The sequence below is a fragment of the Thunnus maccoyii genome, chromosome 3 (genome assembly GCF_910596095.1).
Source record: "Thunnus maccoyii chromosome 3, fThuMac1.1, whole genome shotgun sequence".
In the NCBI taxonomy this organism is placed as follows: domain Eukaryota; kingdom Metazoa; phylum Chordata; class Actinopteri; order Scombriformes; family Scombridae; genus Thunnus; species Thunnus maccoyii.
In genome coordinates this window covers 16,546,471-16,564,662 of record NC_056535.1, presented here as the reverse complement: position 1 = coordinate 16,564,662, position 18,192 = coordinate 16,546,471, and the positions used below count along the sequence as shown (strand labels likewise).

The following is an 18,192-nucleotide window of genomic DNA, read 5'->3' as shown; positions in this document are numbered from 1 at the left end:
GTTGGGCAATTCAAATTCAAATATAAATGATTAAAATTCAGTTTCTAATGCCACATATTTTTGCCCATATGCTAGTCTGTAGAGACAAAATGTTTCCTAGCGCTTTCTGATGTTTGTTTGCTGACAAGAATGGCATGTCAAATAGCTATGAAAATCCTGGACGCACAATGAGCTGTTTTGGAACAAATTATGTTGATTATCAATTCACAATCCTGGTTTAAAATAAACATTCCTCTGCAATGTCTGCACATTTTATTTTTAACTAGTACACATATGGTCTTCATTTTAGACACCAGTTCTGTTGAACATTATTATCTTTCCGACAGTATTGTGATTGTGTGTGTACCATTACAAAATGCAATCGCATTATATAGTTAAAAAAATGTATGTATCTATTTTTGTTCTCAAGCTGGAATGTTAAGACTGCAATCTGGTGTGCATGAGACCATGACGTGGAAGAACAGGTCGATAACATAAGATGATTTGATCTGAACCAGTATATACATGGGCCCTATGCCAGTAGCGTAACCTTTAAGTCAGAAGAACACCTGGTTAATTGAGTTGCCAAATTGCATCACAACAATGAAAGTCCCTTTAAATAGAGTTTGAAAAACTTCCCATTTTGGCTGACTAGTATAAGTATCAAAAAAGACACTGTAACATGCCATTACTACTCCAAGTCCAACATTTTCCTACAGCATGATTTGTCTTTATTTTTTCTCTTTTCTATTCCTTCTCTTTTTCCGTTTTATGCAAACTTGAATCTTTACTAATGAAGATGTTCATTTATTTGACATCTTGCTGTGGTCATGTGTGGTGTGCATAAACCCATTGTTGTTTTTTTTCATTATTATACACAATATGTTTGATTTTCTATTATTCCCTTTTTTTATTTGTTTCTGCGCAACATGTGTAATGTCTTTTAAGTCCATGTGGGCTGGGTGTGTGTAATATGTAGCCATTGCTAATATCATATGGTGACCACAGCTGCAGAGCAAAGAACAGCCTCTGAGCGCTCCCTCTCAGCTGTTTCTGGTTTTATTACTGAGATATGCTGCCACTGTGTGGCTTCTTCTATGTTCTATGTCAATTTTCAGATATCTTGGACATCTTATCTTTCAAAAACAACCAACATATTCTGAAGCGAAGCAAAAGTCATTCTGCATTTTACAAAAAGTAGATGTTCAACAAGTGTCAGTTTTAATACCATATATCTGACGCATCTCTACAGACTACGTAACCATAAATTTCACCTACTAATTGTACAATTTACAGACCACTTTTTACATATTTTGGTCAGATTATCCACTCACATGATTTTTCTTACCACTGCTATACTGATGATACCCAGCTCTATCTGTCCTTCCCACTAGGCGACCCTCTCTCAGTGCGGATCTCAGCCTGCCTCAATGACATCTCAAGGCGTATGATATAAAGCCACCTACAACTCAGTTTCTCTAAGACTGGACTCTTGATCCTAGCCAGTCCTTCTGTTCATTACAACATTAGAACCCAGCTCAGCTCTAACAAAGTCATCCCTCACCTTGACTACTGTAACACTCTTGTGGCAGGGCTGCCAGCATGCCCAGTAAAACCTCTGTAAATGGTCCAAAATTAAGCAGCACAACACTTCAACCAGCCAAAAACAGCTCATGTCACTCCACTTTTCATTACTCTCCACTGGCTCCCTGTTGCTGCTCACATTATGTTCAAGTCACCAATGGTTGCCTACAGAGTATCCACTAGCCCTGAATTTTGGTCAACAGAATCCCTTTCTGTCTTCAAAAAATGCTAGAAGACCTATCTCTTCTGAGAATACTTCTTTACCTAACGTGCCCTTTCTCTCTCTATAGCTCAACCCTTTTCTCCACCCTAAAAAAACCCTAGTAACCTACTAGGCACTTACTGTACATATTACTTCAGGCACCTGCATGCCTTGTGGCACTTCCACAATGTGTTGAGTGTTGTGGCTCTTTGTCTCAAAGGCTTCTCCTTGATCTACTGTGGCTTGGACTGAACCTCACTTGTACGTTGTTTTGGACAAAAGCATCTGTCAAATGAATACATGTAAATGTATAATTATGAGGAGTATTGAGTGACACATTATCATGGTTTTGTACACTATACTGTATATCCATCTTGGAAAACCTAAATAAAGTGTGACTAGATTGGCATGAAAGAGTGTAAGAAATCAATCAATTTTGAAGAGGAGACCCTATAACTCTGTATACCTCATAACCTTCCCTCATGCATTGACCTTTAAATTTAAATTTATTATCATCATAAACTTGCATGGTGTACCATTTCCACAACAACAGAACTGTAATCAATATATTTTTCTTGTCAAGCATAGTTTATGCTCTATTTCAGGTTTCTTTTGTCCCTCCTTTCTCCTACCTTAATCACCAGCCTCTGTAATGGAGGTATGAAAGCAGGTCACTGTGCTATTTGTCACCTGGACAGGTGGTATTTGAGGAGAAAGCTTCAGGCGTTTGAGGATCAAAACGACAGAGTTGGCTGCTTATCCGCCTCTCTCCACACCAACTCTGAGAGCATGCGGTGAAAGCTCATGAATTCCAGCCTCATGTTGAGGTAAACCTTCACGTCCCTGCGGCAGAATTAAGACCAAATTGTCTGTAAGGATAATTCTAAGCAAACACACACTCTGAGCTGTGGCTCTTTCTCTGACAACATAAAGTTAAGCGGATTTGTCTCTTGTCACCAGTCTGCACTCACATATATATACACAGTCACGGAAAACAGGCAAAATCCACTCAGACAATAGTATGTTTATAAAGGTGAAAGGGAAAATGACTCCCTACAGGAAAAAACACTAGACACTCCTGCAATCCCTTCTACTTCCAGTCAAATGTGCGTACTGAACATGTGTAGCAAGTAGTGATGAAGCAGAGAGAATAGGGGGATCAGTGTCAATCACAAAAAAAGCAGAGAAGACAGACATCATTCGTTCCCTTTGCATTCCTCTCCATTTGGAGAACAGAACACAGAACAGAAAAGCAGATATATATACACTCACCAAGCATTTTATTAGTAACACCTGTGCAGTCTAACACAATCCAACACAACAGCTCTGCCATAAATTCTACTTTTACGAAGCTTATACATTTTCAGTTTTTGTCATTGTCAGAAAGATAATAATTCTACTTACTGTTTATTATTGAGGTCGTAGTGGGTGGTGGTGGTGTACTGGAGTGCATTAAATTGATAAGTGTATATATATTCTAATTCTATGTATACATATGTAAGAGGGATGGAAAGGAAAGGAAGGCAGTTCCTTTAATTCATTTGGAGACTGAAGAAAAGATAAAAAGATAACATTTTCCGACAGCATAGACATTGTACAGATAATATTTGTGTCAGAGGATAGTAATGGGATCTAACTAAGGATCACGACTGAGTCAGAAATTATGATTGACCTTGTTAGAAGTATCAACCCATTCCCTCATAAAAACATGTTCACTGTTGATTGACAGCAGCTTGCTAGTAGAGGTTCATTTTAAAATATTACAACAAGCTACAGTTCATGCCTGCTTCACTCATGATTTGCTGGGTCTCACTGCCTGCCTCTCCAGACTGATGTATTTCATGTTTTATATTAAACATAACCTAGAAGTGCCGGCAGAAAAAAAAAGTTCACTGTTGGCCACAGAACAAGGTGGAGAGATTGTAATATATTATCACTGACTTCTCTGATCTTCTCCTGGCTGCATAACTATGAAATATGATGGTGAGACTGGAATATGATTCTTTATTATTTTTCTTCTGCTTTATGTCAGGTGAGCATTCAAGATGGTACAGTAACACAACATAAAATCATACCTGGGAGACAATCACTGTAAACACAGTCCACAGCTATTGACTACTGCTTTATGTGACTGGCCAGAGGATTCCAGCAGGACTGTGAATTCAAGCAAAGCGCCCTCTTGTCGCAAACTTGCCTTCCTAAGCTTAAGACTCTTTACTGTTGCAGCCATAGTTATGAATAAAATAGGTTGTCACATGACATTATGGACTGACTGAGATGATTTTAAGGTGGTAACTTGTGTTCAAAGTGCAGATTGAAGCGGTTTAAACCACAAGTCATCTTGTCTCTATTTTCCCTAAACAACACAGGCTTTAAAAAGCAGTGTCAGGAGAACATACATTCTAGTGCTGGAATGTGTTTTTATTAGTGCAGCATGGTTATGCTTTCAGATGCAGAGCATCTGTGTCGCACAGATTTCTTCAGGCCTCTGTCTGCCTGCCTGCCTGTTTACACCAGCATCTGTCTCGCTCTCTCTAAGAGTACAAATGAAACCGATCTTTAATTCAGTGTCTAAGAGGCAATGAACACATAGAAATACACAATCCCTCTGTACAGCAAGTGTGTTGACATGGCAGTGATTTAAAATTGGATGACACTTGCATGACTGAAAGTTTGGCACTACTGACATATGGCACAATTTCAGCTCTACAGTACATAGTAATGTTTAGAGTACACTCATATGGAGACCATGAAGAAATACCAGAGAATGTGAGAATTTACGTAGTATTCCCATAGTTTCACTTAGAAGAGTTATGTACCAACATGAACATATTTCATGATTAAGTTGAATGCTACAGTAATTTAATTTCTCATGCCAGAGGGGTTGAAAAAAACAGCCTAGTAAACAGACTGTATCATAATATGAGTCAGACTGATAATGAGAATGATACAACAAAGGTCATAATTGCTGAAATACTTGTGCCAAGTACTTCAGTAAGAGGCTGCTCTGTAGAGAGTGGTGAGGAATCTAATTTGTGTTGATGTAAATTATAGCGGTGGAGCCCCAGAGACTCTGGTGAGGTGGCAGCTTTTGGCAGAGAGGATATAAGGTGTGTATGTTGACTGACTAGACTATTCATTTTTAACAATGAGCCTTATATCTTTAGAAGAATACATTTCCATAATCAGAAAACCAGTTGTTTGATTTGACTTATGGACTTCTCAAGATTAAACATAATCTAAAACGGCGTGCTTCCGATTTAACATATACTGTAAAAAAATTGCGCTAACTAGGGGCTGAAACAACAACAAATTTTCCATTAAAGGCCCAAATATTTAAATAGTGGTATTTATAGACCCTTTTCTTTGGGGCCTAATGATATAAAGTGTGACTCAGATCAGGTCACACAATACTCTGAGCCATGGGCATCTTTTTCAAACACTCACTAATGCTGCAGTTGATAAGGCTAAAAACATAACCATAAGTGGTTTTATCTTGCTTAACATGATGGGATGTTCAAAACGCAGTAGATAAGCAACCATTCAGCTTAGAATAAGGACAAAAAACAACAAAGGAACATTTCAGAAAGACTGATGAAAGAAACCCTGTATGGTAAATTCTGCTGAATTATGAATTCTAGTGAAACAGAGGATAGCTGGGAGAGGAAGTGGCTCTCTATCACAGGGCAGAGCTTTAAAGAGACAGGTCTATTAAGAAATTTAAATTACTAAATACAGAAAATTACCAAATTAATTGAATTTATAATCTTTTTTGTGTGCAATACATGTCCACATTTAATTGTTTAATTGCTTGGTCATTTGCACATAATATGTTGTTTATGTGCTTTTCTGTGATGTGTTATTAAATGTTCTGTACAATGTGCAACCCAGGGTGAGGAGCAGCTTGGTCCAAGAGATGAAGATGTTACAATACCTGCAGTATATTGTGATATTATTCTATGATTGTACCGATTTTCATGGTTTCCATCAGTACATACGCAAAGAATATATGAAAACATGTATCTGTTTTTTAAAATATAATCTCCTTTAAAGCCCCCTTCCACTCCACTCAAAAATGTGTTTTTCTTACTATTACTTCACTTAGATGTTTTAGCTTCACTGTGCAGAATGATGTATGTGCAGTGTTTGACACCAGAAGGCTGTTTTCACATCCATCTGTTAAAGGGGGAAAGTTTCTTGGTGCTCACTTTAAATCTGAGTTTAAGGCGTGTACTTTCAAGCATGATTTGTGACATCACAACTAGCTTGGAAGCCAATCGTGTTCCAGTATGGAAATTAGACAAGTGAGATGTGGAAACTTAAAGTCTCCAGTGCACTTATACTGAGAATGGACTTCTCAGTGAAACTGGAGGTATCTTGCATCCTGCCGTTAAACTTTTGAAATTAAAAATATTTGTGTCTTTATATATTCTGAATTTTTAATGAGGGAGAAGGAGGAGATGTCATTTTAAGGAAAAGCAGATTATTTTTGATTTCTTAAAATAATTCTGGAGGGGCTCTTTCTTTGTATTAGCAAGGCTGCCCATGTGGTGAGTATTAATCAGACTTAAACTCAAGGTTGGACTGAAAATTTGTTTGGAAAGATGTAAAATGTCCTCTTCAGCAGCTGTCTCGAAGAGGGTCCTGGTGTCAAGATTCAAATTCGAGACATTTATTATCAAAGTTTTGCGCTATGTGTTGCATATTCTTTTAATTTGTGTTCAATTACATTACCATACAGCAGGTAGTATACCAGCAGATAGGTAAACTGTGCCAACTGCGTAGAAAGTGTTAGGGATGGGGACTAAAAAGATCCTAGAGACTCATTATTGCTTTGGGCTATTTTTCCTGATAAATGAACAAATAGGTGTTGAGGAAGGTCAGGTGATTCTATTGTTATAGCTGACCCTACTCCATTGATTCCACATGTGGGTTCACTTTTATCATTGCACAGTTAAAAAAAGAGAGTCATCAAATAAATAATACAAGTGCAGCTGTAATTTGGGGGAAAAAAGTTTTGCAAAATATAAAAATAGTATGGTAGTATTTTTATTGTCATCTTCTAATTTCCTGTTTCAAATCCATGCAAGCTGAGTGTTAAGCCACGTGGGCTGACTGCATAGTTAAAGACAATCTTCGTGAATTTATGTTAACCCTGAATGTGCTGCCTTACCTGAAAAAGTAACGGAATCATATAGGCAACATGTTTCTGCTCCACATGGTTACATGGAGCGCTTGCAGGCAGTGGCAGGGAGGGACAAGAGGCAAAGAGAATGAGGCTGGAAAAAAAGAGCAGAAAGAGAGAGTTTAATACTCCCCTTCAGGCATCCGAACAAGTCTGGACTGTTCTGCTGCTGCTTGTGTTGTGTTCAGACTACGCTACGTAAGGCGCCCTCGGCAATCAGAAATCGAGTTTTGACAGTCTCCTCCAGGGATGCAGCGACAGGACCTCAGTTATTGAGCTACAGTGGATGACCGAGGAGTTGCTTCGTGCTTTTTTTTTTTTTTTTTGTGAAGCTGTGATACTGGACATCAGTGACTTGTGAATAACTGCTGTGTGGCCAGACACTGAGCGGGGAGCGAGGGCTGGATATGCCACAGGTGGAAAGGTGGGGAGCGGCAGGCAGTGGCCCGGTGCACGGAGCAGAGATCCTCTAGTAAGGTGAGGCAGAGTCGGACAGGTGAGAGTCTGCGCTGGACTCTGTGGGAGCAGTGGTGTCTGATGTGCATTGCTCTAATGAAGTTACATGTATGGGGATGGAAGAATCGGAGTTTTGCACAATTTTCTAGCTGCATATTTGCATTAAAGGCAACTGGATCGGGACATTTAATGCGATGTGACAGGTTTGCTCTGCATGCACATGCTGGTAAGCGATAACTCGGAAACTGTATATATAGAGCACTTGTCTGTAGTCAGCGACACACTACTCCTTAGCCTGTTGCTTTCCCTGCAGCAGAAGACTTGACTTTGAACAAGACCGAACAGAGCATTCATCGCCTCATGTTCACGCTTCCTGAAATTAAACTGTAATAAAATAACCAGCTTTGCAGCTCAGATTATCTCAGTCTAACAGACAATCCCTCTTGGCTACAGTATGTGGCATTTTTTAAAGAAAGAGCTATGATCTGGACAGAGTCTGTAATTATGCTCCTTTACTCTTGCCTGCATTAGTCTTCATTACAGTTGCACAGGACAACGGGGGGGAGTGTACAACCATGTTGACCTCAACTGAACTCATTTAGTGAGAAGGCATTATTACTCCTGCTATACACCCGTGATGCATGGTGCACAGAAGAAAGGAATCTCACTCCTCCACTTCCTCCTCTGATTTTTTTTGTCCCTTGATTGGTTTCAGTTGTCTGCTCCACTTCTGAGGGCATCCATGTCTTTGCTGTGGTTTGGCTCACGCAACTGCAAGAAATTCCCCCTGGTCATACTGTATCTGGATTTTTTAACAGTGTCTCAAAAAATCTTTACTAGGACTGATTATTACATGCTTCCTCCCTCTCTCCCTCCCTCCCTCCCTTTCTCTCTCATCTTTTCATTCACTGCATTGTCCCAAGCATGCTTGGTTGAGTTTTTGGCGTGCCACCCTGGCAGGGGATGGATCTGGACTGATCCCAAGTGTGTCATCTATGGAGGACTGTTCCTGGTTACTGTGTGTTTGATGTGTTGTTGTCTGTATGTTAGGGAACATATTCTATTGCCCTCACTTCAGCTTTAGTTACAATATTACTTTTTAAGGGTGATACTGTAAACAATTTTAGGCATTTTTTTGGAAAAATGATGAGGAGGACTTATATTTTGAGTGGATGTGAGTGCATTTGTATTGTTACTGGTGCTGAAATGACGCTTAATCTGCATTTGGATTGGATTACAGTATGAGCCAATAGATTTTGACTTTTTGTCTCTGTTCATTCATGTTTTTGAATGAGGGGGATAACCCATTGATACGTGTAGTTATTTCACTGATTTAGTCCATCTGGCTTTTGTTAACAATAATACTAAGCTTGTGCAATACTTTAATAGGGAGGATAAGATCAGAGCCTCTTTTGAAACTTGTTCCAGAAAGGGGTCACGGAAGATTTTCAAAAGCCGATGTTTTTAGTTTGGTGTTTTTTTTAGTTTGGATTAGGAAATGAACCGATAATCTATTATTGGCGGATATATGAGATGCCATACTTGACTGGAGGCTAGAGGTCAAAGGTTACAGGATCAGTCCTCCTGGTTTTTGACTCCTAGACTAGGCTCTTCTTCTTGCTACCACGAGCTTTTCTGGTATCAAAATCCTGGTGTATGTGAGCATTTTTGTGGGAATCTTGGGTAATCTACTTTGACACCTCGCCCTCCTTTGTCCCCTCTCGTCCCCTTCATCCCCTCGTCCACATGTGTCACTCTCTGTCCATGGACTGATGTTAATGCTCAGGGAGCCTGGCTCTTACACAATCCTGCACTCTGTCACATTGCAGTGGCCTGTGGCCCGCTGCCCCCCTGGGAGAATGGCATTTCTACTAAACCACAACTCTGTGATCCTGCCTTGTAAGCTTTCAGAAATCATAGCCCAGCCTTTGTACAGCTCTCTCCAGAAGCTCTGGGATGAATCCTAATCTCTTTTTCTTCCAGTTCCTGAAAAGTCCTTTTCTTCCTCTGTCAGCACTCTTGTATACAGGTCGTTGTTTTACTGCATGTTTTTTTTTTTTTAGGATGGTTCTAAACATTGCAGTGCTACTGTGTCATTGACCTTTAAACCTACATGTTTAGTTTAATTCCCAGGTGGTCTGTGATGGGTGTGGCCATACCCATAAGCCAGTTACTTCATCCTTTTAAAATTCCAGGTGTGGAGGCCCCAGGAATGTACTGAATTAAGACTTGCTGAACATCTTTAAATATGCTGTAATAAAAAGTTAATACCAGTCAGAAGAAATGGGTTACTTCCACAACTGATGAGTGATTTAGCCAGGGATTTATTGCTATAATTATTTGAATATATTTACACCAGGAGGACTGTAAGAACACACAGATGAGGATGTGGCCTCAAAATATAGTGTCAGTGGGTGTGTATTGGGAGTGACAGGAAGAGGAAGAAGGGAGGAGAAATCTGTTTAGAGTGATTCTTTCAACATTTACTGCCACTTCTTTTAGTCTTCAGCTGGTGTTCCGAATGGGCCTTCAATCATTAATGCCTTTCAATTATAATCTGTTAAATTAGCCAGCATGTAACTACATAGAGCACTCTAAAATAGACTGTGGGTGAAGGTTGTGGTATGAACACCTGGCTTACATAATGAAGCCAGAAGTAAACACATTTTCATTAGATTCCATACAGTAAAAAAATAATGTGATGTGGTTTGCCGGGGGTTAATTGTACATGATTTCATTTTATAGGTGTTTAAAATAAATACTTGAAAAGGGAAAAGGAAATTAGATTAGGACCATGTGCATTATGTGTGTGCTGCATGTTTGGGGCCAAAACTCAGAAAATGTCAGGTTTGTGGGCTCTTCATTTTAGCAAGAGAGCAAACATTTATGGGTAATTATGAGCTTCTGGCTTCAGGCAGTGTCTGAAGTTTTCATACTTCAACAAATTCAAAGAGGGCAAGGCCAAGTAACTTTTATTATACAAGTTTTTAGAGTTTGGCTTCACTGTATGTACTGTATACAATGTACTATGTGAAAGTAGTCAAGCATTGTTATAGAAACACCTGAGTCCCCCTGAATCTTTATGTATTTGTTAAAGGAATAGTTTGATATCTTGGAAAATACACTTATTTGGTTGATACCACCCTCATGTCTGTAGGTAAATATATAGATACAGCCAGGGGGCTTACCTTAAAGACTGGAGACAACCTGGCTCTGTCCAAAATTCACCTACCAGCCCTTCACTAATTAACATGTCTTCTCATCCAACTCTCAGTAAGAAAGCTTACAAGACTGTTCCCCATAATGACTGACTATCCCTTGAAAGGACGACAGATCCTGTTTATCTTCAGGATGGCTAATGATGGGGAGGCTGTAATAGCCATAGTAGCTGTAATAACTTTGATATACAACACTAATGGGATGGTCTAAGTACTACAACAATGGTAAAGACCTTTAATGTAGATTTCTGTCTGATGTGAATGTTATCAAGACTGTCAGTAAGTATGAACTGCCGTTGTCTTTCATGTGGGCTGGTTCTGAGGCCCTCCTAGAGTAAGTCTGGTTTGGGTCAATGTTCCTACAAAATGCCAAGCAATGAAAGCGGCCAAATTCCAGATGGTGTTGATGTTCCTTGCATTCCCACAGGCTTAGAAAATCACTTCTATCTGCTCTCCTGCTGCTCTCTTTTATACATTTGGTTTCATCAACCTAAGTGGTTTCTCATGGTTTTGCTCGTCACAGTGTTTACTGTAGTAACCATAGCTCTACAGAGTAGATCAGAGGTTGTGTTCTTTGGCTCAACATCTGTCAGCTATTTGCAGTAGCCTTCCCCTTCGTGCATCACCTATGTAAAAAAGTGAATATGAATGGAGGTTGTCATGACAAGAAACGCTCTCTGGTAATATATATCCCTCACCAGATTGACGCTGTCACTGAAATTAGATGACAGTCATAGTTTTTGCTTGTGGCTTGCAAGCTGAGGTGGATGACACTGTGTAAGACCTGCATCCTTTGTGTCTCAAATAACATCAAAGATCTTCTTCAAAATGGTACATATTGTCCATAGAGTTATGCCATGTGCATTCCAGACACAAGCAAAGACAGACAAAGAGGAAACACTGAAAACATTTTATTTCCAAAATCTGTGAGTTGGAGTTGATGACTAGAGTGAAGAGTGATGGTTTAATGATGATCCTCATCACTCTTGAAGATTAAGTCACCTAAAATACATTTTTAGGTGACATTTTTCAAATTCTATGCAAAAACTGTGATAATTTCAGAGAGTAGTGAGGACAAATTCTGGCTTTTTGATGTAGACTCTGACATTTTAGTACCGGCAGTTGAAACTTATGGAATTGTATCTGCAAAAATATGTATGGTTCAAATATCTTATATCAGTAATGGGTAATTGCATCAGCTTTCAACAACAAGTTTTTTTTAATTAATGGTGCAGGAACAGCACTCTAAGTAATTTATCTTCATCCAACATTCATACATCTGGTAGATGTATGAATCTAGCCGCCAGGCCCCCCCGGCCCACGCCCACCTAATCTTTAGCTAACTTTATTGCTTTCTCTAGTTTACAGTAACACATTTGATACACATGCAAGTCACAGAGAACCTCTCTAGCTGACATGCACTAATGCCACAGAAAATAGCTTCCATCTGTGGGTTCATTCCTGGAACACAATGATCAAGAACACTTAGTCGCATGGTAAGCTGAACACCTTTTTAATTTTCACTATTTGAAAGACACAACAGTTTTTTGATGAAAAACAGATGTTTCTTTTGTATTGTCATCTTAATTCTAGTCAAAAGGATGTTCTGATGGGACAGAAAAACCCCAGAAATACTTCTTGAGTTGTTACAAATCCAGGATTTTGCTTTAAATTCAATTCAGATGACATATCGCATATAACATAATAGAGGAAAACACAACCGGGCACTAATTCAATTCAGATAACACATGGCATATAAAATAATAGAGGAAACTACAATTGAGAAGATCACAAAAACCATACAAAGCAAAAAAGTTAATGGAGTAAATAACAACTACAAGCTGTGTGCAGTAAAATATAAACAAATGATACCGATTAAATTTGTGCTGTATGAATTTGAATAGTGAGTGAATTGAATAGTGAGGGGTCAGAGAAGAAAGAAATCAACTCTCAGACTTCAAAAAGGGGGACCTGGGCCAGATGCATAAATGATGCATACACACAAAAACCATGCTTGCACCATTTCTCACACATAAACTGATATTTATAAACACATATTGTGTGGTGAGAATGTGCCTCACGCATTCTTCAGACCAGGCGTACACATGTTTTTCTAAAGCGATCTGAGGGTGATATGATAAGCTGGAGATGAAATATAAGCTGAGATGGAATCTTTTAATAAAGCGGTTTGTTTTGGTTGATAACCAGCTGCACTGATTGTGTGATTATTATTTTTTTATTTTTTTTGCGTTTACGCAGATATTTTAAAATGCCAGTCAAAAGCACATTTATAAACATGACATTAATTACTTTTGTGTGATTAATTTCTAATCCTAGGTAAATTCTTTTAATTTACCTAGGAGTCAACATTTTATTTTGCTGTTAATATTCTTTTTATTTGATCCTTAGTTGTGTCACACTGTGTAAAGTCAGTTTGAATATAAGTGCTGCAAAGATTACATTTCTGAGATATCACTGCTGTCGATGGTTTACAGGTCCATGTGATGAATTAATGATATGGACGATATAAACAGCCTCACCGCTATGCATAATGGTTGTGCATAATTACAGCTGTTGGAGAACTTCGCTGGTGTGACACAATTGGTGAAATTGCACTTTTTCTTTCCCGTTTGTTTCATTGACAGGTATATAGACTGGTGGAGCAAGCGGCAAATTGATATGAAAACAGCTGGTTCAGGGCGTGGCTTCATCCATTTATGGCTAATTGTGGGAGTGGAAATGAGGCTCGTGCATGTGCGCCTAGTTCCTCAATGACTGAGATTTATAAAACAGAACCATGCGTACGTGCAGCTTTATAAATCTGATGAAAAAATGCGTATGCATATTTCTGTCTTTGTGCATACACAGTTTTAGTCATGAATCTACAGTTTTATGCATCTGGCCCTAGGTATCTTAAAGCTTTGATGTTGTGCTTTAGAACTGCTGTGAATTTCTCCGTGTTTACAGTCGTTCACATCTGAAAACATTTCCAGATAGATGCTATCATGCACTTTTGTCTTTCCAGTTGAGTAATATAATCTAATCTGTGTTGTAAAATGAAGCGACGAGAGGTCACCGAAAAGTAAGACGGGGAAAGCTGAGGGTATCAGACATCTTGCTTATTACTTCCAAGCAGAAGTGTTGAACTGGTGTGTTGCTGACCAAAGATATTTCATTTACCATCACAGGAGAAAAAGAAAACCAGTAAATATTCACATTTTATAAGTTGGAACAACTGTCATTTTTGGTATTTTTGTTTGAAAAAAAAAATCATGAATCTCAGAAATAGCAGCAGTTAGAAGCAGCAATAGCTTAAATTGGTGAAAGCATTGGTGAGACGATGGTTGGTGCATTTTCAGATTGAAATGCAGTGGCCAGTAAAAGCAGTTAGCAGCCACAATACCAATTAGCTGTGGCAGTAGAAGTAAAAGTGTGTAGATTTATCATTTAGTAGACTACTCTGTTACGTGATCTACATTATGTGGTGTCATTATGGTTTAATTCCAATATTCTTACCTTAATTTACACTATGAGCTCCATATTTGGTCATTATACAATCTTAAAAATGACATTCAAAGTGATACTACAATGTTGATACTGACCCTGAAACTCTAAAACGTGCAAATTGAACTTGGACTTTAAAGCAGACTTGTGAAACTAGACCAGTGCAATAAAGGAGACTTCAGTCTGTAGTTAGACAGACATTTAGAACAGGCAAACATGTTCAGAGGGATTAGGCTGACAGGCAGAAAATCAAAGATGTAAGGTAGATAAAAACAGGTACAGGCAGGAACAATTTCTGCAACTTTAAGGCAATTGACAAACAGCAGTGTTGCATTACCCTCGACATGTGCTGGGGAACAAATGATTAATGTGATGCAGCTGAACAGGAACTTGATAAGATCAGGTGACTAGCAGAAACAGATTATTCAATGGGGACGACTAGTGACAGAGTAGCTGTAGGATGGCAGTGTTTCATATAACAGAAGATGGTTACAAAACACAAACTAGCATAACCTGGAGATACAAGGAGAGGAGGAGGAAGGGCAGTCAACAACAATACCTCTCAAAGCCTGCAAGCACGTATATAGTACATGTTAATGTTTAACATGTACATTACGTTTCAAGATCCCAATTTTTCATTTTTTTCAGACTATTGTACAAAATAAAAAGCTTAATTTATCCTGTGTGTTCTCAGGTTGTGAAGATGTGGAGCTGGGTATTCCCTGTGACAGTCCTGCTGTCCTCTATGAAACAGGCTGAAGCTCAGGGTAAAGTGCCAGTTGTTTAAATCAAGTCTATCCTCCTATCCATGTTTTTGTGTGTCTCTATCTGTACATTTCTCTTTTATGTGTTCACATCTATTCTCCATCACTTTGCAGGCAGTTGTAATAATGTGCAAGCAGCAGATATTGTTTTCCTGGTTGATGGGTCTTCCAGTATTGGCAGAGCTAACTTCCTGCAGGTGAAGGGCTTTATGGCTGGAATAGTCAAGCCATTTGCCAACTCTGTCAGCGAGTCAGGGATACGGTTTGGGGCCGTACAATACAGTGACACCTCCAGGTGACTGACAGGATCAACATTTAACTCACTACTTTCCTGTGCATGCAATGACAGAGCAGAATGATGTGTATTAATGCAGATTTTGCTCCCTCCAGGGTTGAATTCACCTTTAGCACGTACCTGAATGGCACTGAGCTGGTCAACGCTGTACAGAATCTGAACTATAAGGGTGGAAATACACGCACTGGTGCTGGACTCAAATTTGTTGCTGATAACTTCCTCAACCCTTCGTCCAGTCGGAATGTCCCAAAGGTCTGAAGAACAGCCATTCATTGACATGTGATAATTGCAAGATACCACTTATGATTTTTCTAAATTTTCCTATGGGTCCTCCCTCTTAACTCAGATCACTATCCTGATCACGGATGGGAAGTCACAGGACAGTGTGCAGGAACCAGCACAGAAGCTGCGCAGTCAGGGAGTGCATGTTTTTGCAGTTGGTGGGTGTCCCTCTCTTATTCTGAACATTTTGGCACTCTTTTAGACCTGCTTATGAACCAATTTTGATTTTTTCACTCTGCCAACTTTTTGTGTTCGTTAGGTATAAAGAGTGCAGACAAGAATGAATTGGCTCAGATCTCCTCCCAGCCGAGCAGTGATTTCACTTCCTTTGTCGGGGACTTCAAATTGCTGAACACACTTCTTCCTCTTGTGAGCCCTCGAGTGTGTTCCAAAGCAGGAGGAGTCTATGCAAGCGATGGTATGTGTGCTAACATAAATACCACGATGTAAGATTGGTATGCTAACACAGGCACACCTTCCCATTCATTTGAATGAGAAAGTGTGTCCAAACGTTTGACTGGTACTGTAAATGTAGCGTATTATCTCACAATGTCAACCTGCATTCATTTTATCCATGTCTCATCCTGCTTCCAACCTCTCCTCTCCTCTCAGAGGCATACTCTGGTCCGTCAAACATTCAGTTCACAGGCCAGACGTCTGACTCTCTCAGGTTCCGCTGGAGCGCTGCAGGGGGGCCTGTGAGTGGCTATGTCGTCCAGTATGTGCCACTCTCAGGCCTGGGTCAACCTATCACAGCAGAGCTGCGTCAGGTGAGCCAAGGCGTTGAAGGATACTGTTTTGATTCTTGGAGAAGGGCAGCAGCACATCGATATGACCTAGATTGACGTAGCTAATTGCAGTATTAAGAGCCAAAGTCAATCCTGCTTTGTGAGAGAAACACGTGCCTTCAGGCTAAGTACAAATTTGTCTAATGGCTTGATCCTTTTCATGTAGCTGTTGTAGAGATTAAAGTTTGACAGAGAACAGAGTGAGATTCCTTTCTGTGTACCATGGCAGACATGATGAAGACAGAGGAATGCCATGGATCATGCATCTATTTCAGTCCTTCACTTTGCAAAAACTTGTTTCACAAAGATGACCTCTTTCTCTCCTTGCAGGACACCGTTTCTGCCAATCAGAGGACCTTTACCGCACGAGAGCTGAGGTCAGGAACCGACTACTTGGTGACTGTCATTGCCCAATACCCCAACAGTGTGGGAGAGTCTGTCTCTGCCAAGCAACGAACCAGTAAGTAAAAAGTGGAGGACTCAAATGTCAGCAGAGAGACATTTGCCAAATTGCCAGCAAGACCTCTCACACATAAAACAGATCCATAAATGTCTTTTTTCCTAGGGTCCTTGCCAGGGGTCTCCAGTCTACGTCTGGTGCAGGCAGGCTTCTTCTCTCTCTCTGTTGGCTGGGATCAGCCTTCATCTCCTGTCCAGGGATACCGACTTACATATGGACCACGAGGTCAGACACACACCTGTTTCTTTCACTGCCTTTCTTACATCTTAATGCATTCCTGAATATCTCTGTTTTATCTGTCTTTCTCTCTGCCTTTCATCTAACTTGTTCATTTATGTTTTTATTACATGGATAGGACATCATATCTTTCCTTAAGAACTCAGAAAACTGCAAAACTTTTGTTTCCTGTTAAGCCCATCGAGGCAGAATGAAGGATTATAGTGAAAATGGAGGAAAAGAAGCTACAGTAGTCAATAACAGTTAACCTGCTTATGGCAAGTTGGAAACATGTTGAGAATGTTAAGCAGTCATAGCTGAGTAAGGGGCACACAAGCTTCTCTAACACCTCACCTCCCTCAGGCATCAGCTGTCAGTAAGGTTTTTTTTATTGCCCAATCATCATCCAACATATCAAATACATTTTATCATCACCACTCTTTTGAATGAAACAGACAGAGAAAACATTTACTTCGTTTTCACTACGGATTGTGAGTACTTTTGTCCCTACATATTTAAAGACAGGGTGTGGCATGGATCATAACAGTGTCAAAATGTCTGAATGTTTATGCCATGATTCAGGAGAGAAAAGTGGTCCCTGAGGGCAGATGTAAAAGGTTTCTCCCACCGAACATTTGGCAGGAGTGCCAGTCTCACATGGAGCTCCTCTTCTGACTATCTAGGCTGGCAGTATGTGTGAGAGAGTATTTAAATTAAGTCAGTCTGTATTCTGTAATGAGAGGTGTGCTGTTTGTACCTGTTTCTGTGTCTGCTGGTTCTAACAAGCATGCACCTTTGACACTGATAACTCAAACAAACAAGACGGATACTGACAGAAACAGATACCAAAGTACATGACATACACATGCATGCAACTTGGGGCTGCAACTAACCATTATTTTTATTATCGATTAGTCTGTTGATTATTTTCTCGATTAATCGATTAGTAGTTTGGCCTATAAAATGTCAGAAAATTGTGAAAAATTAATCGCTGTTTCACAAAGCTTAAGAAGCAACCTCAAATGTCTGGTTTTGTCTCAGCCAGCAGTCCACAAACCAAAGATATTTAGTTTACTATCATAGAGGACAACAGCAACCGAAAAGTATTCACATTTAAGAGTCTGGAATCAGAGAATTTTATCATTTTTTCTTTTAAAATGAGTCAAAGTTATTTATCCATTATCAAAATAGTTGCTGATTAATTTTCTATTAATCGTCTAATCAATTAATTCACTAATTGTTGCAACTCTACGTGCAAA

General features: G+C 39.5%; 1 protein-coding gene across 3 annotated transcripts in view; it reads left to right on the top strand.

Annotated features, from left to right (window-relative positions):
* The first annotated feature begins 6,956 nt into the window (after positions 1-6,956).
* The window catches only part of col7a1 (collagen, type VII, alpha 1), a 62,016-nt gene continuing 50,780 nt past the window's right edge, over positions 6,957-18,192 (top strand). For 2 of the 3 annotated variants that reach the window (XM_042406763.1, XM_042406761.1), the window contains exons 1-9: positions 7,438-7,632; positions 14,823-14,895; positions 15,007-15,187; positions 15,283-15,439; positions 15,534-15,627; positions 15,729-15,887; positions 16,082-16,239; positions 16,588-16,717; positions 16,823-16,942. In XM_042406763.1, the coding sequence (XP_042262697.1) occupies positions 7,621-7,632; positions 14,823-14,895; positions 15,007-15,187; positions 15,283-15,439; positions 15,534-15,627; positions 15,729-15,887; positions 16,082-16,239; positions 16,588-16,717; positions 16,823-16,942 (1,084 nt within the window). In that variant the 5' untranslated portion in view covers positions 7,438-7,620. The other variant, XM_042406762.1, reaches the window with a different exon arrangement.